At 41.1% G+C, this 22,441-nt stretch overlaps 1 protein-coding gene across 1 annotated transcript in view; it reads right to left on the bottom strand.

Moving 5' to 3' along the window:
* Window positions 1–22,441, bottom strand: part of LOC139186277 (ATP-binding cassette sub-family C member 4-like) — a 158,891-nt gene that overhangs the window by 51,584 nt on the left and 84,866 nt on the right. The window contains 5 exon segments of the mRNA XM_070800558.1: window positions 3,368–3,478; window positions 4,781–4,900; window positions 12,484–12,634; window positions 17,074–17,136; window positions 20,940–21,118. Coding sequence (XP_070656659.1) covers window positions 3,368–3,478; window positions 4,781–4,900; window positions 12,484–12,634; window positions 17,074–17,136; window positions 20,940–21,118 — 624 coding nt within the window.

Here is a 22,441-nt window from a genome sequence, read left to right as displayed (position 1 = left end):
AGAGATCTCTAGTCTTTCCCATTCTGTTGTTTTCCTCTATTTCTTTACACTGATCGCTGAAGAAGGCTTTCTTATCTCTTCTTGCTATTCTTTGGAACTCTGCATTCAACTGGATATATCTTTCCTTTTCTCCTTTGCTCTTCACTTCTCTTCTTTTTACAGCTATTTGTAAGGCCTCCCCAGACAACCATTTTGCTTTTTTGCATTTCTTTTCCATGGGGATGGTCTTGATCCCTATCTCCTGTACAAAGTTATGAACCTCAGTCCATAGTTCATCAGGTACTCTATCTATCAGATCTAGTTCCTTAAATCTATTTCTCACTTCCACTGTATAATCATAAGGGATTTGATTTAGGTCATACCTGAATGGTCAAGTGGTTTTCCCTACTTTCTTCAATTTCAGTCTGAATTTGGTAATAAGGAGTTCATGATCTAAGCCACAGTCAGCTCCTGGTCTTTTTTTGTTGTTGACTGTATAGAGCTTCTCCATCTTTGGCTGCAAAGAATATAATCAATCTGATTTCGGTGTTGAACATCTGGTGACATCCATGTGTAGAGTCTTCTCTTGTGTAGTTGGAAGAGGGTGTTTGCTATGACCAGTGCATTTTCTTGGCAAAACTCTATTAGTCTTTGCCTTGCTTCATTCCGTATTCCAAGGCCAAATTGGCCTGTTACTCCAGGTGTTTCTTGACTTCCTACTTTTGCATTCCAGTCCCCTATAATGAAAAGGACATATTTTTTGGCTGTTAGTTCTAAAAGGTCTTGTAGGTCTTCATAAAACCATTCAACTTCAGCTTCTTCAGCATTACTCATTGGGGTATAGACTTGGATTACTATGATTTTGAATGGTTTGCCTTGGAAACAAACAGAGATCATTCTGTCGTTTTTGAGATTGCATCCAAGTACTGCATTTTGAATACTTTTGTTGACCATGATGGCTACTCCGTTTCTTCTGAGGGATTCCTGCCCGCAGTAGTAGATATAATGGTCATCTGAGTTAAAATCACCCATTCCAGTCCATTTGAGTTCGCTGATTCCTAGAATGTCGACGTTCACTCTTGTCATCTCTTGTTTGACCACTTCCAATTTGCCTTGATTCATGGACCTGACATTCCAGGTTCCTATGCAATATTGGAACTAGGGGTTACTCTCCAATATATCCAAACCATCCATGGTGTTCAATATCAAAATAAATAACCCAATCAAAAATTGGGCCCATGATCAAAAATGACATTCTCCAAAGAATACATACAAATGGCCAAAAAAGCACATGAAAAGATGCTCAACATCTCTAATTATTAGAGAAATGCAAATGAAATCTACAATGAGGTATCGCCTCACACCAGTCAAACTGACCATCATCAAAAAGCCTACAAACCATAGATGCTGGAGAGGATGTGGAGAAAAGGAACACTTCTACACTGTTAGTGGGAACATTAACTGGTATAACCACTATGGAGGACAATAGGGAAGTTCCTTTAAAAAGTAAAAATAGAGCTACCATATGACCTAGCAATCCCACTTCTGGGCATATATACAGAGAAAACCATAATTCCTACCAATGTTCATTGCAGCACTATTTAAAATAGCCAAAACATGAAAGTGAAAGTGAAAGTCACTCAGTCGAGTCCAACTCTTTGCGACCCCATGGACTATATGGTCCATGGAATTCTCTAAGCCAGAATACTAGAGTGGGTAGCCTTTCCCTTCTCCAGAGGATCTTCCCAACCCAGGTCTCCTGCAGAGAAGCAACTTAAATGTCCACCAACAGAGGAATGTATAAAGAAGAGGTAGTACATATATACAATGGACTATTAGACATAAAAAGGAAGAAATAATGCCATTTGCAGCAACATGGATGGACCTAGAGATTGTCATAGTGAGTGAAATAAGTCAGATTCAGAGAAAAACAAATAGCATATGATATTGCCTATATGTAGAATCCAACAAAAGGCTACAAATAAACTTATCTACAAAACAGGAATATAGTTACAGATGCAGAAAATACTAGGGGTAAGGGATGAGAGGGATAATTTGGAAGATTGACACATACACACTACTATATATAAAATCAATAACTAATAAGGACCTACTATAAAGTACAGCTGCTGCTGCTGCTAAGTCGCTTCAGTCGTGTCCGACTCTGTGCGACCCCATAGACAGCAGCCCACCAGGCTCCCCTGTTCCTGGGATTCTCCAGGCAAGAACACTGGAGTGGGTTGCCATTTCCTTCTCCAAAGCATGAAAGTGAAATGGTAAAGTGAAGTTGCTCAGTTGTATCCGACTTTTAGCGACCCCCACTTTTTGCAGCCTACCAGGCTTCTCCATCCATGGGATTTTCCAGGCAAGAGCACTAGAGTGGGGTGCCATTGCCTTCTCCATAAAGTACAGGGAACTCTGTAATGACTTATACAAGAAAAGAATCTAAAAAAGATATATGTATAGCAGATTCACTTTGCTGTACACATGAAGTGCTGTACACTAAGACAACAGAGCAAATCAACTATACCCCTAAAATTTTTTTAAAAGCAAAAATGAAAGAATGGACCAAGTAAGTCAAAGCAGGCACCACAGGTCAGCTGGAGCAGGCACGTTCATACTTGAGCCAAAAAAAAAATTCTTTCCAATAGGGAAATTTATTTGAAGTATTAATTAAAGTGCCAATTACTAAAAAAACGCATGCAGTCCAATGTTCATGAGGTACGAAAAAAGAATCCAAAAAAGGGGGATATATGTATAACAGATTTGGGCTTCCCAGGTGGCTGAGTGGTAAAGAATCTGCCTGCTAATGCAGAAGACACAGGGTTGATCTCTGGGTCGTGCAGATCCCCTGAAGAAGGAAATGGCAACCCACTCCAGCATTCTTCTACGGAAAATCCCGTGGACAGAGGAGCCTAGCAGGCTACAGTCTATGGGGTTTCAAAGAGCTGATATGGCTTAGAGACTGAGCACACAATAACAGATTCATTTGGCTGCACATCTGAAACTAATACAACATTGTAAATCAAATAAACACCAATGATTTTTTTTTTAAAAAAAAGGTCTCAACAAGGATCTACTGTAAATAAATAAATTGGAAAAAAAAGATAAAATTGCTCATCAGGCTGCAAATGACTTCACATGGAGCACACTGTGGAGTGATATGCTACCAACACTTTAATACAATTCATTAGAACCAAAGAGTATATATTCAAGAAGATGGCTCAAAAAATTAATTAATTAAAAAAATAAACAAGCTCTCCATTGAAGAAATAAATAAATAAATAAATAAATAAATAAATAAACAAGATGGCAAGAGTTTAAATTAATAACAGGAAATGAAGCTATAAACCGTAAGCATTCCATAAATACTCAGATTTTTACTTACCATCTGTCAGAATCAGGGCCCCAAAGGCAACAACAGTGACAAAGATGGCACAGATGACATCTAGATAAACTGCAAGCCATCGGGACGTCATCAAAAGCAGAAACCAAGCCTCTGGATTTATGAACCATAATAAGTATAATGAATAAATATAAAAATCATGTTAGGTGCTTCTAATGCAGGACAGCATTTTGCTTAGTTAAGCATTTATACAGGGTAGGACAGCAAAGTTACACATTCAAGGAAACTGAAGATTCCAGAAACCTAGGTTCTGACAAAGATAATATATAGCACATAAGAATCAGTCCAGTGGCTTTGTGAGAAGCATGCACTGAAAACTTCAACTCACTGGTTATTAACAGAAATATATATCACAAGGAAAAAGAGGGAAAAAAAGTGTAGTCTGCACATTTCCTGCAGTGCTGGACCTCAACGTGAAGATCATACTCTCACATGTCGACTGTTCCCAGCTCTCCCATAGCAGACAGAACAGCTCACACTGTTTTCAGCATCTTCTGCACATATTACATGGCCCTGTATATGTCTACTTTTAGAAGCCAGTATCTAAAGGATCATCAGTTAACAAGATCAGCATGCAGCTTTTTAAGTGCAGTTATTATCTTCGAAACAAATAAAGATTGGAGAGACAGGTCAAAATTTAACAGACTTTGTGGAAATTCTGAAATTTCTTCCTAGAAAAATCTTCATTGATACAAAGTATAATATATCAACTGGGTGGCAAATCAGGAAATTATTTTCCTCAATCATGTCTGCCACCCTGCATACTCTGAAAGGAGAATCAATAAACTATAAAGGCTGTGGGTCAAGAACAGCCACCACCACCTGGTTCTGTAAAGTTTTATTGGAACACAGCCCTGGACATTTGCTGACATATTATCTTTGCCTGTCTTTGTGCTACAACAGCAAAGGTGAGTAGCTGCAACAGAGACAGTATAGTACAAAAAGCCTACAAATTTTTATATCTGGATCTTAAAAAAAAAAAAATAGCTGCAACAGAGACAGTATAGTACAAAAAACCTACAAATTTTTATATCTGGATCTTAAAAAAAAATAGCTGCAACAGAGACAGTATAGTACAAAAAGCCTACAAATTTTTATATCTGGATCTTTAAAAAAAAAAAAAATTGTTAATTCTTGTCCTAAAGACAGAGAAAACCACAGGGCACAGTGATGGAAGGACAACACAAACAAGGTAGGGGAGAAAATCAGGGGGTGATGGGGAAGAGGGGTGCACAGAGGGATGCCGAGAGGAAGGGGTGTGGGAGGCAGGTGTGCAGAGGGGGATGAGGGGCGGCACAGAGAGAGGTGGGAGCAGCCAGGCCACCTGAGAAGAAGGTCAGGCCTCAGAAGGCAGCAGATCTCATCCTTTGAAATCATCTCCAGAAACTGACAGACCTGAGTGCAAATCCTGATGTGCGTCGAACAGTTTCTGAAATTTGTGTTCGGCTTTGTATGCCCGGATGGTCCCAAGTCCCCGGAGAGAAGATGCTAAGTGAGAAAACACCGGGCTCCGTGCTGGGGAAGCAGAGACAGACACACGACAGAGAAAGTCAGGGAGGCTGGACGCAAGGAAACCACTGCCTCCAGGGCTCTATGGTCACATATCCCACCAAAGGGCACACCCAGGGCTTCCTGGAGGGCCACCTGGGGAAGGAAGCTGCCCCTTTTGGAAAGGATCCTCCATGTGACCCTCAAACTCCTGTTCATGCCAACCTTCACCTTAACAACCTGAAAATTAAAGATTCTTTTTGAATCCCTCTTTGACTAAATTCAAATTGAAGCTAGATTTAGGTAAAAGAACTCATTATTAATTAATTCATCAAGGTCCTCTCAAATATACCTCCCTCCAAATTCTTCTGGCATCTCTCCAGGTGGAAATTGTTCACAATTTAAGAAAAAATATATATATATATTGAAGGACAGTTGATTTACAATGTGTTAGTTTCAGGTATATAGTAAAGTGAGTCACTTATTTTCTTTCTGATTATATTCTAATACAGATTTTTGCAACATACTGAATAAAATCCCCTGTGTTTTACAGTCAATCCTTGTTAACTACCTATTTTAGATAGTAGTATTTATCTGTTAATCCCATATTCCTAATTAGTTCCTCCCTCCTAGTCCCCTAGGAGTAACCATAAGTTTGTTTTCTATGTCTCTGAGTCTATTTCTGTTTTCTATATAATCTTCTATTTTTTAGATTCCAAGTGTAAGTGATGACGTATCATATTTGTTTTCCTCTGAATTACTTTACTAAGAATAATATTCTTTACATCCATGTTGCTTCAAATGGCAGTATTTCATTCTGTTTCATCACTGAGTAATTATTCACTAATTTATGAGTCAGTGGCATTCCAAAATTTAATTCATTACAGTCCTCACCACACTGAATTTTGATGAACTGTCTGTGCCATCTCCACCTCAGATGAGTAGCCTAAAGGCTGGGATAGAGTCAGTACATCCCCCACCTTGGACCAGAGCCAGACGTGGGACAGGGAGAGATGAGTAAGGGAGTGATCTGCCATCACCCCGTCCTGGGCCTCTCCCTGCACCTGTGCCAGGAGCCTCTGTGAGGGTCACAGAGCACCCGGCATTGCACCGCCCTTGTGCCCACAGGACCCAGCAGCCGAGGAGCCTTTGAATGGTCTTGACTTCTGCCCCAGGAACCTGATGGGTGTTTTTATAACTGCCATTCTAGATACCTGTCCTGGTGTTTGGAGGTCACTGTGGCATGTGACACTCACATCACCTTTTTAGAATCTGACAGTGGCCTTAGTGTCCATTCTCTTTTGAGTGGCTTCAAGTGAGTTTTGGGTCTGGTGTCACATGACTGGTCATTTATTTCCTGCCATCTTCTCTAAGAGCACACTGACCATGAGCACCAGCGTCAAGCTCCTGCCCATCAGGGAACAGGTGGGCTGCAGGCTGCAGGGCAGGGAGGACCCCTTATGGTTCTCATTCCCCACCGTGAACGAGGCTGTAACTTGCTGTTGTCAGGGGCAGATTATGAGACTGTGACCTCTGTCTGGGATGAATGATAACTTGTGTTGTATCAGAAGGAAATACTGACATCACCATGTTACCTGTACATCACCTGAGAAGAGCTGTTAGTAAAACCTGGATGTTTAGAGGAAGTTAAGATCACTTACTTTTCAGGAGGCTATGGAGATTTTATAAAATGATAGGGAAAAAAGTCAAGGGGGAGAAGTCCAAATTATTTTCAGGGCCTGACTCCTTAGCCTAACATCCGAATGTCTGTCTGGGTGACAGTGTAGTCAGTAGCAACATGCACATGGGCACTGTGGGGTGGGGGTGGGGGGCACTGGGATACAACGGGGCAAAGACACAGAACCTCCTCTTAAGCTTAGTGTCCTCGGTTCTACCAGCAAGGAAGGAGCAGGCTTCCTCCTGTGAGACACTGGAGCTCAGAGAGGGTAGGAAGCCCTGGCTGGGGAAGGACAGCTTGGGTTGGAGGCCAGTTGACCATCCACTGGACCCTGGGGCTCTTTCTACCTGGGGGTGTCTGACCAGAAACCATAACTATTAGGGTCCCACCTGTGACACTGATTTAAAGGAAAAACCTTCTCTGAACCCCAACATGATGTAACACTTCCCCTTTGTACTTTGTTCAGGCAAAGAGCTGAAAGTGATTCAGTGGTGCTTTTGATTATCCAGTCGTGTGCCTGTGTTCTCATTTCAGCATCCACATGGCTCTGTGTCTTCATTAAGTTGAATAACTTTTTATTTTAGCTTCCTATAACTTTGCCCTTATAAGAGCAATACAAACACAGACTGAGCTCAAGCTCCAAATAAGAGGCTTGGAGCCCTGTTCAGGCCTTTTCTGCAACCTGGCAGTTGTCCCAACCCACCTCCAGAACTCAGTCTGGACACTGGGTGCTCACAGGGATGACACAGGTGAATTCTGGGGCCATCACCCTATCAGGAGGATGCCAAGGCTCCAGCTCCAGAGAGTACATAAAACTCACTAGAACCAGGCTCCAATTTCCATAGCAAATGTTGTGATGTCAACACTATTTATCACAGACAAGGCTTCTGAGCAGGAAGCAGACATGGCTGTTTCCCCAGGGAGAGTCCTGGAATGAAGTCTTCAGCGTGGCCTCCCTCACATGCTTCCCTGTCAGGAGATCAAAGTGCAGCTGATTCTCCCTGCAGGGATGGAGGGCGGGGTCAACTTTAGAAACTAGGTGCCATCTCAGCCTTGAACACCAGGGAACAAAACATCCCACCACCTACCTCACCTCATGCCCAAGAGTTACAGTGGGCCAGATGGAATGCACACCTATGAAAAGCCTCCTGTTTCTTTTAAACCCCACTTAGGGCTGAGGGATGGAGAAGGCAATGGTACCCAACTCCAGTATTCTTGCCTGGAAAATCCCATAGACGGAGGAGCCTGGTGGGCTGCAGTCCATGGGGTCGCTAAGAGTCAGACATGATTGAGTGACTTCACTTTCACTATTCACTTTCATGCACTAGAGAAGGAAATGGCAACCCACTCCAGTGTTCTTGCCTGGAGAATCCCAGGAATTGGGGAGCCTGGTGGGCTGCCGTCTATGGGGTCGCAGAGAGTCCGACACGACTGAAGCGACTTAGCAGCAGCAGCAGCAGCAAGGATGCTGATGTGTGACTACAGACATTTTTCTCCAGACTTCATTATTTATGTTCAGAAAACTCCCAGATATAACTCAGCTAATATCCAACAGCCTTTGCCATTACTGTACATCTTATTAAACACCAGAAATTGAACAAAGTTCCTGGGAATCTGGTATGAAAACCCCTTAAAACAGCAGACTTGAGGATCCATGGTCTCAATACACCTGACAAATATGCTAACTCACTGCTAGCAATGCCTGTGGCAGGTATTGCGCTGATCACAGCAGACTTACAGACAGAATTTGCATATGACTTCATCAATCAGACACTGCTAAATGCAAAAAGTGGCCTAGACCACCAAAAAGAATGAAAAGCAACATGGATTGACCTAGAGAGTGGCATATGAATGAAGTCAGACAAAGAAGGAGAAATATCATATGAAATCCCTTATATGTGGAATCTAATAAGAAATGATACAAGTGAACTTACAAAACAGAAACAGACTCACACACTTAGAGAACGAACATATGGTCGCTGGGTGAAGGATGAGAAGAATAGATAGTTAGAGAGTTTTGGATGGACGTATACACAGTGATTGATTTAAAATGGATAACCAGCAAGTACCTACTGTGTAGCTCATGGAATGTTAAGTGCAGCCTAGATGGGAGACCAGTTTGGGGGAGAATGGATACATGTATATGTTCATTGTTCACTTCATTGTTCACCTGAAGCCATCACAACATTGCTTGTTAATGGGCTATAACCCAATACAAAATTACTTTCCTAGCATGTGAGATGAATGCAGTTGTGTGGCAGTTTGAGCACTCTTTGACATCGCCCTTCTTTGGCACTGGAATGAAAACTGAATTTTTCCAGTCCTGTTGCCACTGCTGTGTTTTCCAAATTTGCTGGCATATTGAGTGAGCACTTTCCCAGCATCATCTTCTAGTATTTGAAATAGCTCAAATGGAATCCCATCACCTCCACTAACTTTGTTCATAGTGATGCTTCCTAAGGCCCACTTGACTTTGCATTCCAGGATGTCTGGCCCTAGGTGAGTGATCACACCATCGTGATTATCTGGGTCGTGAAGATCTTTTTTTGTATAATTCTGTGTATTCTTGCCACCTCTTCTTAATATCTTCTGCTTCTGTTAGGTCCATACCATTTCTGTCTTTATTGTGCCCATATGCATGAAATATTCCCTTTGTATCTCTAATTTTCTTGAAGACACCTTTAGTGCTTCCCATTCTATTGTTTTCCTCTATTTCTTTGCATTGATCACTGGAAACTGTGATAGACTTTATTTTGGGGGGCCCCAAAATAACGGCAGATGGTGAGTGCAGCCATGAAATTAAAAGATACTTACTCCTTGGAAAGAAAGTTATGACCAACCTAGACAGCATATTAAAAAGCAGAGACATTACTTTGCCAACAAAGGTCTGTCTAGTCAAAGCTATGGCTTTTCCAGTAGTCATGTATGGATGTGAGAGTTGGACTATAAAGAAAGCTGAGTGCCAAAGAATTTATGCTTTTGAACTGTGCTATTGGAGAAGACTCTTGAGAGTCCCTTGGAGAGCAAGGAGATCCAACCAGTCCATCCTAAAGGAAACAGTCCTGAATATTCATTGGAAGGACTGATGCTGAAGCTGAAACTCCAATACTTTGGCCACCTGATGCAAAGAACTGACTTATCTGAAAAGACCCTGATGCTAGGAAAGATTGAAGGTGGGAGGAGAAGGGGATGGCAGGGGATGAGATGGTTAGATGGCATCACTGACTCAATGGACATGAGTCTGAATAAACTCTGGGAGTTGGTGATGAACAGGGAGGCTTGGCATGCTGCAGTCTATCCGGTAGCAAAGTTAGACACAACTGAGCAACTAAACTGAACAATATAAAATAAAAACTTTAAAAACAAACAAAAAAGAGTTGGCTAGAGAAAGGCAATCAAATTTCATCCAGGTGTTATGTACTGCTGTGTGACTATTGCTCTACTCAATTTTGCAAAAATGTGCCAAATAAAGCCAATATAATCAGCTGAATATTCACCATTCAGATGAAAACTTCAACCTAAGTTTCTAGAGACAGCTAGGCAGTAGAATCTGAAACAAAACCTCAGCACTTCAGCAGTCCTTCAGAGCACAAGGAAGAAGCAGGTTTATGCCTTCTGGCCACAGCAGTCAGGTGTCCTTTTTGCTGGAGGCTCCAGTTGTGACCTTAAGATATACTATCAGTTACTATTTAGAGAAAACAGCAGTGTTATTATTTATGGCACAGACCCACCACCTAGAGAGAGAACATGCTGCTGCTTCTGCATCACTTTAGTTGTGTCCAACTCTGTGTGACCCCATAGATGGAAGCCCACCAGGCTTCCCGTCCCTGGGATTCTCCAGGCAAGAACACTGGAGTGGATTGCCATTTCCTTCTTCAATGCATGAAAATTAAAAGTGAAAGTGAAGTCGCTCAGTTGTGTCCGACTCTAGTGACCTCATGGACTGCAGACTACCAGGCTCCTCCATCCATGGGATTTTCTAGGCAAAAGCACTGGAGTGGGGTGCCATTGCCTTCTCCAAGAGAGAAAACATAGACAATTCTAGTCAACTCACCACCACATGTGGTTATCTGGGGTGTGGAGAAGAGGGTATCTGGATTGAATTTACAGTCTAACATTCCTGCAGCCTACTAGGGTACCAAAGATTCCAATATTCTATAGAGATGGGGCCAAAGTTCTCAGACTCTTCAGATGAAACATTGAGAAAATCCTGTACTGCTTCTTCAAAAAAAAAAAAAAAAGCCTCAGGAGGTGCCCTTCTCTCCACTTCTGTGTGCATGGGAAGTGGCCCTCTCCCTACGTATAAATCTTAATCACATGTTTCTTCTGGAACAATCCCTCTTTGAATGTACCATATACTTGGTTTTTCCAAAAAAACTATTGAATTACTGCAGCTCATGTGCACCCTCAAATCATAAAACATCTGAAGCCTTGTCTACAACAGAAGACTGGATGGAGCTCATCACTTCCTCTTCTGCCTCCCCAGGTCCTACCGTGCTACCAAGTCACATCAGCAGAACACCACACACCTGGACTCTACTGCTCCCCTTCATCCAAACACATCACAAGACCACACCTCACAGGAGTTCAGCTAGTTCTCTTGATAAGTGAAAACTTCTAAAGCTTTTATAAAACGGATGATCACTATTCTTTTTGCAAATAATTAGAATAAGTACCTCTTAAGTATTTTATTATTAAATACAAAGCACAGAAATGCCACAATAAAGGGAAAAAACTCCTTTGACTGGATGAACTTAGATTTTTTCCCACTTGGTAGATACAAAGAACCATGGGGCTCAATATACTTCTCTTCTTGGCTTAATTTCTAGAAGATTAAGTTGGTATTAATTTGCGATAATTATTCATGATTGAGGTCTCTGGTATAAATATCTTCCTTCCTTATCTTTGGCTATAGTTCTTATAACTTTTTAAATATATATATAACAATTCTACTTTTATTTTTTGTTTTAATATTGATGGAATATGTACATTAATAATGATAAATATTCAATTATTTCATCATCTGTGATTACCTGTAGAATAGAAGGATTAATCATAAAATGTGTCCCCCATTATTCTGTTTTTATTTTTTTATTTTTTGGCTGTGCTGTGTGGGATCTTATTACCCAACCAGGGATTGAAGCTGTGACCCCTGTAGTAGAAGCACAGAGTTTTATCCACAGGACCACCAGGGAAGTCCCTGTTCCTCATTATTCTAAAATTGATTGGAGTAATAGACCAAATGCCTACTGAACAGATTCTCCACCCTGTGTCCTCCTAGGGGAATATTTTTAACATTATTTATATTAGAAGTTTTGAGAAAGGAGGGATCACAAACAGTGTGGTATCACTCCAAATACTGGTGATGATAAAGAGCAAGCTGAAAATAACAGGATTTATCTTTTCAATACATGCAGATTGGCAGATGCAACTTACTTGGATATGTAAATGAATGTATTTTTTCAAATACGTCACTTCTGACATACATTTCCTTAATGTCTCCTTTCCCTTTCCTAATCTTTTACTATCTTTGTCATTTCTGGTAACTCCAGGAGAAGAAAAACTCCTATTTTCCTTCTACATTAGTTCCAACATGATGAAATATTTTATTTTTAAGGAAAGTATTTATAGACTGGATACTCTGCGTTAGGCAGTATGTCATAAACAAGGCAGAAACAGTTCCTGTCCTCATGGTGCTCACATTTGTCCTCTTTATGCTAAAAATGCAAAGCTGCAGTTGACTTGCTCCCAGCTCCATTTGCCTTAAGGATCACATTGACTCAACAGTGGCCATCACATTCAACTACATAATGTCAACTTAATGAGAAGTTCCAGAAGATAGACTCTCTGGAATTTAAGGGGTCTGGTTAATTACTGCATAAACGGAAGCCAGCCTGCATTGCCATCCCAACCTGAGAGCCCTGGTACTCACTTGTAGATTCCAGGCGTTTCACATCTCGTGACGTCCTTAAGAAATACCACCGAAGAACAAAGAAAATGATTCCAAGCGGAATCACAAGTATAGCAATCCAAGGAATCGAAGCCACCATCACACCTACCACGCCAATCACAAGTAGAAACATCTGAAATAGTGAAAATACATACAGAGGGAACCTTATGAAGGACACTTTTCAAAGACAAACTTTAATGAGCTCTTTTGTTAGGATGCTGCGATTCATGGGGTCGCAAAGAGTCGGACACGACTGAGCGACTGAACTGAACTGAAACTCCTTTCCTTGAAAGACTTGTTAAAACAGGAAGGAATGCTTTCCCATCCTAAGAAATAAAACTATAGGTGGTCCTCATGATGTTTATTGTATGAGCCAAACACTATAATAAGGACTTTCTCAGTATTGTTGTTCAGTCACTAAGTTGAGCCTGAATCTTTGTGACCCCATGGACTGCAGCACACCAGGCTTCCCTGTCCTTCACCACCTCGCAGAGTTTGCTCAAACTCATGTCCATTGAGTCAGTGATGACATTCAATCATCTCATCCTCTGTCATCCCCTTCTCTTCCTGCCCTCAATCTTTCCCTGCATCAGGGTCTTTTCCAATAAGTTGGCTCTTCACATCAGGTGGCCAAAGTATTAGAGCTTCAGTTTCAGCATCAGCCCTTCCAATGAATATTCAGGGTTGATTTCCTTTAGGATTGACTGGTTTTATCTCCTTGCTGTCCAAGGGATTCTCAAGAGTCTTCTCCAAACCACAGTTCAAAAGCTTCAGTTCTTTGGCACTCAGCTTTCTTTATGGTCCAACAGTCATATCCATAAATGACTACTGGAAAAACCATAGCTTTGACTAGATGAACCTCTGTCAGCAAAGTTATATCTCTGCTTTTTAATTCACTGTCTAGGTTTGTCATTGCTTTTCTTCCAAGGAGAAAGAGTCTTTTAATTTCATGGCTGCAGTCACCATCTGCAGTGATTTTGGAGCCCAAGAAAATAAAGTCTGTCACTTTTTCCATTGTTTTCCCATCTATTTGCCATGAAGTGATGGGACTAGATGCCATGATCTTTATTTTTTGACAGAGCTCCCACAATTAGGATTCCAAAAGCATCAAGGGGTGAGTTTCTGGATGTCTTCCTCCCCTGGGAGACTGAAGGAGACCCACGACGGGAGGGCTTCGTGTCTGAGTCATACCTGTACCTCAGAACCTCAAATCTATTTGGTTTGTTGAAGAGAATGAGGGAGAGAGTGAAATACCCTCCCGTTTCCACCTCACACACATGACTCACAAAATCCAAACAACCAGCAACATATCCTCACATCCTACATTCCAGATGGACCTTTCTCTTGCTGCAAACTCCTTTCAAGAGTAGCCTGTCTTCACCTCAACTCCCTCTACACCTCATGGATTTGCAGCCTTTTGCAGTCTGGCCTCCTCCCATCTGAATCCTGTTACTCACGTCACTGGAAGCCTTCTGATCTGAAATCAACCGATAATTTTCCACAGACTCACCTTCCATTAAACAGACTCGTCCTTCCTTGGCTCCCCAACCTACTTCCTCCTTTCTCCCTTGCTATTCATTGTGTGTCTCCTCTCTTCCCTTTCTCTCTGCTTTCTCTCTGAGTATCGAGCCTTCTCATTCATTTTCACTAGGCAATCATGTCATCTTCACAGATTCAGCTACTACCTGCTCAGTGAGAACTACACAGGCTCCATGTTCATCCCAGGTCTCTCCCTCTGACACCAGACTCTTACTTCCAATGGCCTGCAGGATGCCTCCACCTTCAACTTCAAGATAATTGAACTACAGGGCAGAGCTGTGATTGGAAATCAGTGAGACTAGAATTTTCCCTCTTCATTACTGAGACTGTATCCTACTGAAATCAGGTAGCATCTATCTCTGACCCTCTATATGTCATGCAAAACTATGTGATGATTCTAATTATGACCACTAACTAACCATATACTAAGCACACAGAGGAAACCCAACCTTGGCCTAGCTTGTCATTAATAAAGACTTTCACAAAATCTTTTCAAAGTAATTCACAATCACTGTTAAAAATATAGCACTGTCTTTAGGGAAGAATTGTTTCTGGGGATAAATTATGTAGTTAAACTCAGTAGGACACATTTATGAAATAAGTTTGTGGAAGAGGAAAACAAAACAAAACAAAACAGACATCTCTGCAGTAAAAGCACTCTGCCTCCAAATCTCAGCTTAATTCACATTGGTAACAGTGGAAGCTGTGCCCATAGGGCACACTGTCCGCGGTCAGATATTGACTCCTGCAATTCTGTGTTCAGCTCTTGATAATGCATTTCATTTCTAAAATTAACACTTAGAAAGAAAAAGAAAATGCCCCACGTATTTAATTATTAAAAGGTTCAGTTCAGTTCAGTTCAGTCACTCAGTCATGTCAAACTCTTTGCGACCCCATGAATTGCAGCACGCCAGGCCTCCCTGTCCATCACCAACTCCTGGAGTTCACTCAAACTCATGTACATCAAGTCAGTGATGCCATCCAGCCATCTCATCCTCTGTCGTCCCCTTCTCCTACTACCCCCAATCCCTCCCAGCATCAGAGTCTTTTCCAATGAGTCAGCTCTTCACATGAGGTGGCCAAACTACTGGAGTTTCAGCTTTCACATCATTCCTTCCAAAGAACACCCAGGACTGATCTTTAGAATGGACTGGTTGGATCTCCCTGCAGTCCAAGGGACTCTCAAAAGTCTTCTCCAACACCAAAGTTCAAAAGCATCAATTCTTCAGTGCTCAGGTTTCTTCACAGTCCAACTCTCACATACATACATGACTACTGGAAAAATCATAGCCTTGACTAGGCAGACCTTTGTTGGCAAAATAATGTCTCTGCTTTTTAATATGCTATCTAGGTTGGTCATAACTTTTCTTCCAAGAAGTAAGTGTCTTTTAATTTCATGGCTGCAATCACCATCTGCAGTGATTTTGGAGCCCCCAAAAATAAAGTCTGACACTGTTTCCCCATCTATTTCCCATGAAGTGATGGGACCAGATGCCATGATCTTCATTTTCTGAATGTTAAGCTTAAAGCCAACCTTTTAATTCTCCTCTTTCACTTTCATCAAGAGGCTTTTTAGTTCCTCTTCACTTTCTGCTATAAAGGTGGTGTCATCTGCATATCTGAGGTTATTGATAATTCTGTCTACTAAAAAGTAGACAGAATTTAAAAAAAAAAAAAAAAAAAAACAGAAAGAATAGTCCACATGAGCAACAATACCAAGTGAAGAAATGAGGGCTGAGATGACCCAACATCATCTTTAGAACCTCAAGTTCATAGACAAAACAGAGGCTGGATAGAAGGTATTCCTGTAGGTTTCTCTCTCTCTCTCTCTCTTTTTTTAAGACCCCTTTAAGACAGAGCAATCAACTTGTGAAAAGAAAAACTGCCTACAAAAACAAAAGACATTTTCTGAGATGACCTTGATCCAAGAATTGAATTACTGGCTTAAAGGCTTTGTACCTTCAATAACTGCTCTCTACTGTACTTGGACTTCCCAGGTGGCTCAGTGGTAAAGAATACACCTGCCAATACAGGAGACATAGGTTTGATCCCTGGGTCAGTAAGATCTTCTGGGCAAGGAAGGAAATGGCAACCTACTCGAGTATTCTTGCCTGAGAAATATCATGGATGGAGGAATCTGGCAGGCCACAGTCTATGTAGGTCACAAAATAGTTGGACACAATTTAGTAACTAAACAACAACAACATTGTCCTTGTTAAAGTATAAACTCCACCTTATTTTTATCACTCTTTTCTTTGTAACTAACCACACCTACTGCTGCTGCTGCTACTGCTAAATCACTTCAGTCGTGTCCGACTCTGTGTGACCCCATAGATGGCAGCCCAACAGGCTTCCCCGTCCCTGGGATTCTCCAGGCAAGCACACTTAGCTTTATCCAAATAAAATAGTAAGTAAATGTTTGTCCTCTGTGGTAATACAATGCATCTGGCTAGTGCTCAGTCATGTCCAACTCTTTGTGACCCCATGGACTGTAGCCCACCAGCTTCCTCTGTCCATGAAATTCTCCAGGCAAGAATACTGGAGTGGGTTGCTATTTCCTCCTCCAGGGGATCTTCCTGTGCCAGGGATCGAACTCATGCCTCTTGCATCCCCTGCACTGGCAGGCAAATTTTTTTCCACTGAGCCACCTGGGAAGCCCAATATGTAGCATAATTTAGTTCATCTAGGTTATCTTTCCACAAGAGGTGATTATTTCTATGTTATGAAATGCACTCACAGTAAAGGGAATCCATACCAGACACCTGGAAGGCAGAGGGAGAACCGCTTGCTCAGCATGTTGCTGCTTCAGACCAACTTTGACGTGACTGTGTAGCCACTCCTGCCCCAGGTGTCACTCATGTTAACTCAGCCTCCCAATCACAGCCACACCTTTCTCTCACAACCATGACCTTTACTGAAGATAACAGGACATATCACCAAGCTGAAAAGCCCATCATCAGCTCCTCTGAAATGACCTTGAGAAACAGGCAGTCTACTGTTACCTGTGAGAACTCGACAGGATTGGTACGTTACCTGGATGAAATCTTGAAATGTCTGGGGCAGCAAGTCATCCATATGCCCAATCGATTTAAAATTCTGCCTGCAAGAACAGGATATGAGAGATTACTCATTTCCTAAGACAGGAAACAATTCACAAACAAATCAAAACAATAATTTAAAAGCATATGTATTTAGGGACTTCCCTGGTGGTATAGTGTCCTCAGTGCAGAGGATATAGGTTCAATCCCTGGTCCAGGAAGATCCCACATACCACAGAGCAACTAAGCCTGTGTGGCAGAACTACTGAAGCCCCTCTGCCTAGAGCCTGAGCTCCACAGCAAGAGAAGCCACTGCAATGAGAAGCAGGAGCACCACAATGAAGAGCAGCTCTGCTTGCTGTAAGTAGAGAAAGCCCGTGTGCAGCACCAAAGACCCAATCCAACTATAAATAAATAAATCTTAAAAAAAGAAAAAGACATGTATTAAATATTTAATGTATTGGATTTCCCTAGTGGCTCAGGTGTGAAGAATCCACCAGACAATGCAGGAGACAAAAGAGATGTAAGCTCAATTCCTGGGTCGTCAAGATCCTCTGGAGAAGGAAATGGCAATCGACTCCAGTATTCTTGCCTGGGAAATTCCATGAACAGAGGAGCCTGGTGGACTACACTCCATGGGACCACAAAAGAGTCAGACATGATTTAACAATCAAACAGTAAATTTAATATATTACAAATTCAAATGAAATAAGCTGATGTGTGTAAAAAGAAAGAGAAAATAGGATGATACCTAAAGAGAAACAAAACTACCACCAAATGGCAGTGGGTGGGGAGTTGAAAATTAGTCCTGAATTTTAAAAGAACAGGGGAGTCTTGTGGCAGTATCAAGAAGGGTTGGTGAATTTCAGAATGTTCCCTCCCTTTAGATCCATCCCATCTAAGACTCATTCCAAGAGCTAAGTTTAAATAAACAGTTGCAAAATACCTAAGTTAATCCTAATGTTACACTAATTTTGCTTTTGTTATCAAGATTAATTTTCCCAAATGATACTCTTTAAATCAACATAATTATAACCTCTCTGCAATTTTTTTCCCTCCAGGTCATTCACAGCACCTCACATTTGGGAAAACTGTGAGTTCTGACATTCCCAAGTTGTGAGTTTAATACTGGGGTAATTAAGTCTTTATTTTCAGAGGTGTACCAGGTGTGACAAGCACAGATTTATGAATAAGCATCTAAGAAGATCAGAGGGATATAGAAAGGAAAACAAAAATTTTACTAAATGAGTAAGAATCACTTATCATTGATTTTATTTCTCTTCTCAGAATCCACAACAATAGTATATCCTAAAGGCTGCAGGATTAGAATATGAGAACTAATTTCTATCAAATATCTACTGTGAACTTAAAACGCCACCTGCCACATCAGTAAACAAAGGATTCTGCAGCCATGAGGACTCTGAAGCCACCCCTACAAGGGTGGTGCACCCTGAGGAGACTCGGGATGAGAAAGAAGAGAGTACTGGCCCAAGATAGAGCAGGTGCATATTTAAGGAAGTATAATAGAGAGAAGCCAATTTTGACTCAACATTGGATCTGTTTCTTTGACCATTGCTATTCACTGCTTTTGTCAGGGAAACCTGCACCTCTGCCTCAGGTTAAACTAAAGTGGCTTTTTTTTTTTTTTTTCCAGCTCACAGGGAGACAGTCTGACCCTCACCACTTTTGGATAGCTGTAGAAAAGAAAAAAATTAACAAATCCCCTCCAATTTTGCAAGGTCAATGGCTTTACTTCCTGGCCTCTTCTCCTCTATGTTCTATAAAAGAATCTGGCATCCAGACCCCTGTAAAATGGTTATTTTGAGATATTAGTCTGCCACCTTCTCAGTCTACCAGGTTTCCAAGTAAAGTTGCTATTTCTTGCTTTAACACGACATCTGTAAGACTCACTGGCATTGTGAAGGCAAGCAGCATGAGCTTGAATTCAGTAAGAAGTAATACCACTATATGTGGTTTTCTCTTCATGTGATCATATACCAAAAACAAATTCCACCATAAATTATCTATTACAAATTCTACTTTTGAAAATAAACACAGGGGAGAGTTCAACTTAGCGTACCACTAAAAGAGTAAATAACTGATGCCCCCAAACCTTTGGGCGTACCTTTGCAGTACTTAATTGGGCTTCTATTTCTTGAAGGAATGAAGTTTGGATAATAGACACAGGATAGGGAGACAAGATATACACTGGTATGCCTGCTGCTGTAGGATTAGTGATCTTGAAGATTTAAACTTGGATCCAAATTCTTGAATAATAAATGCATCAGCATCTGGAGAAGCCTACAGGTCATCATCAGCCTGTTGAACTGTGGTCATGAGCACTCAGAGGCTTTGATAACAGAAATTCAGTCCCATTTAATGCTCCCAAATTTATGACTGTAGCTTTCACATTAACAGACTAAGTAGAGCAACTTCACAGCCATAATAGCGTGGACTCCTCCAATCACTTCCTCGCTATGGCTTCATAACATGATGAGATCTGAGTGAGCCTCTGCATCTTACCATCCTGTGCTCCACACAGTGCCTGGGCTAAACAACATGTGCTGAATAAATCTCCACAATATGCTGCCCTAAATAGTCTTATTCAATCCTCACAACAGCCTTGTCAAACAGGAAGGACAGCAGTTATTCCCATTTAACAGGATAGGAAGTTTCCAGACACCATGTCATCATCTTCACTAAGGTTCATTAGGTACTGCCTGTGTGCTAAATGCTGTGAATATATTAACCTGTTTAATGCCCACAAAATCAAGGTATTGGTAACTGTGTAAATAGTATCCTCATTTTATAGGTAAGAAAATTGAGACACAGAGAAATTAAATAATTTGCACATAAATATTAACATAAATGTCACTGGCTATTACTATTGGTAACTAGCACCAGAACTAAACCCAGAAGTTGGCTCCAGAGTCCATACTTACAACCATGACAACATCCTGCCTGGAGATTTGCCTCCAGTAGTATCTGCCTACTTTGACCTTGATCACACACACAGCTAGTTGATGACCAGGCAACTCCTGTCCTCTCTCCAGTCACATCCCTGCTTTGACAGGTCCTGTCAATCATCTGGAAAAATAAAGCCAGTGTGGGCCTCAGCACAAGTCTAACCAACTGAGAGTGGGTGTATACAGCAATGAACTAACTCTTCATAGAAACCCAGGTCACAAGACTACCTTCCAAAGCAAGACAGGTCAAAGGCCTCAGAGTGGAGAAAGCAACCACTGGGAAACCTTCAGGGACACTCTTACTTAGTATTGAAGATCCTCCTGCTATGTACCACAAGATCTCTTAAATGTAACCAAAAGTCCATTGTAAAACTAGAGGGTTGATTTTATTGAAGAAGATGTATACCACTCACTGATCTTATATTTTAATTAATCTTCCATTACAATTCAGGTAAACCTCAAAATATGAGCACATGCCAGAGCTCTGTCGTCCCAGATATGGATGGGCAATGAAAGAAACAAACACACAGCCTGTCTCTTGTAGACATGTTCCTGGAAGAAGGTCTTTCCTAGTTAACTTGACATTATGTAACATGGCCAGCATTTCAACAATTAGACAAAAGCATTTCAACACATTTGCATTGTATATTGGGTATATATAACAAATGGACTCTTAAATCATCCTGCAAAGTAAACATTCATTTATCTTTACAGACATGAATAAATTGGAATAAAAGCTTATATACTCCTATATTCATATTTTTTCCTACCAATAAAAATTATCAATGAAGTTTTTGGTAGAAAATGAAAAAACATAGACAGTGATTTTCTTCCAAGCATATCTTCCATTTTCAAATATGAAAATGCAATCAGGCACTAAATCTGTTTATAAGACATATTCATTGAGAAACTTCATGTCTGACTTACCTATTGGATTTCTATTGAAGAACAACACCGGAGTTCTCAAAATGCTCTCCAACATTTTGTTGTGCAAAGTTTGTGAAGAATTAGCAAGGACATAGAATATCAACAGAGACCTTATGATGCCAAAAAGGATGGTAGATAAAGTTAACCCTGAAATAATGAAACATCAATCAGCACAAGAACTCTGTTTTATCCTCAACAATGCTGAGGCATGGTAGGCAGTTTATAAAGATACTGCACATTTTATTCTATAGATAAAATTTACATAGAAATTTACATGCGTATATGCTAGTAAAGTAATGCTCAAAATTCCCCAAGCCAGGCTTCAGCAATATGTGAACCATGAACTTCTAGGTGTTCAAGCTGGTTTTAGAAAAGGCAGAGGAGCCAGAGATCAAATTGCCAACATCCGCTGGATCATTGAAAAGGCAAGAGAGTTCCAGAAAAACATTTTTTTCTGCTTTATTGACTATGCCAGAGCCTTTGACTGTGTGGATCATAATAAACTGTGGAAAATTCTGAAAGAGATGGGAATACCAGACCACCTGACCTGCCTCTTGAGAAACCTATATTCAGGTCAGGAAGCAACAATTAGAACTGGACATGGAACAACAGACTGATTCCAGATAGGAAAAGGAGTACATCAAGGCTGTATATTGTCACCGTACTTATTTAACTTCTATGCAAAGTACATCATGAGAAACGCTGGGCTGGAAGAAGCACAAGCTGGAATCAAGATTGCTGGGAGAAATATCAATAACCTCAGATTTGCAGATGACACCACCCTTATGGCAGAAAGTGAAGAGGAACTAAAAAGCCTCTTGATGAAAGTGAAAGAGGAGAGTGAAAAAGTTGGCTTAAAGTTCAACATTCAGAAAACAAAGATCATGGCATCCTGTCCCATCACTTCATGGGAAATAGATGAGGAAACAGTGGAAACAGTGTCAGACTTTATTTTGGGGGGCTCCAAAATCACTGCAGATGGTGATTGCAGCTATGAAATTAAAAGATGCTTACTCCTTGGAAGAAAAGTTATGACCAACCTAGATAGTATATTGAAAAGCTGAGACAGTACTTTTACAACAAAGGTCCGTCTAGTCAAGCCTATGGTTTTTCCTGTGGTCACGTACGGATGTGAGAGTTGGACTATGAAGAAAGCTGACTGCCGAAGAATTGATTCTTTTGAACGGTGGTGTTGGAGAAGACTCTTGAGAATCCCTTGGACTGCAAGGAGATCCAACCAGTCCATTCTGAAGGAGATCAGCCCTGGGTGTTCTTTGGAAGGAATGATGCGAAAGCTGAAACTCCAATACTTTTGCCACCTCATGAGAAGAGTTGACTAATTGGAAAAGACTCTGATGCTGGGAGGAATTGGAGGCAGGAGGAAAAGGGGACGACAGAGAATGAGATGGCTGGATGGCATCACTGACTCGATGGATGTGAGTTTGAGTGAACTCCGGGAGTCGGTGCTGG

Source organism: Bos indicus, chromosome 12 (assembly GCF_029378745.1).
Source record: "Bos indicus isolate NIAB-ARS_2022 breed Sahiwal x Tharparkar chromosome 12, NIAB-ARS_B.indTharparkar_mat_pri_1.0, whole genome shotgun sequence".
Classification (NCBI taxonomy): domain Eukaryota; kingdom Metazoa; phylum Chordata; class Mammalia; order Artiodactyla; family Bovidae; genus Bos; species Bos indicus.
Note: the sequence above shows the minus strand (reverse complement) of the source record. Positions and strands in the feature narration are given on the sequence as shown.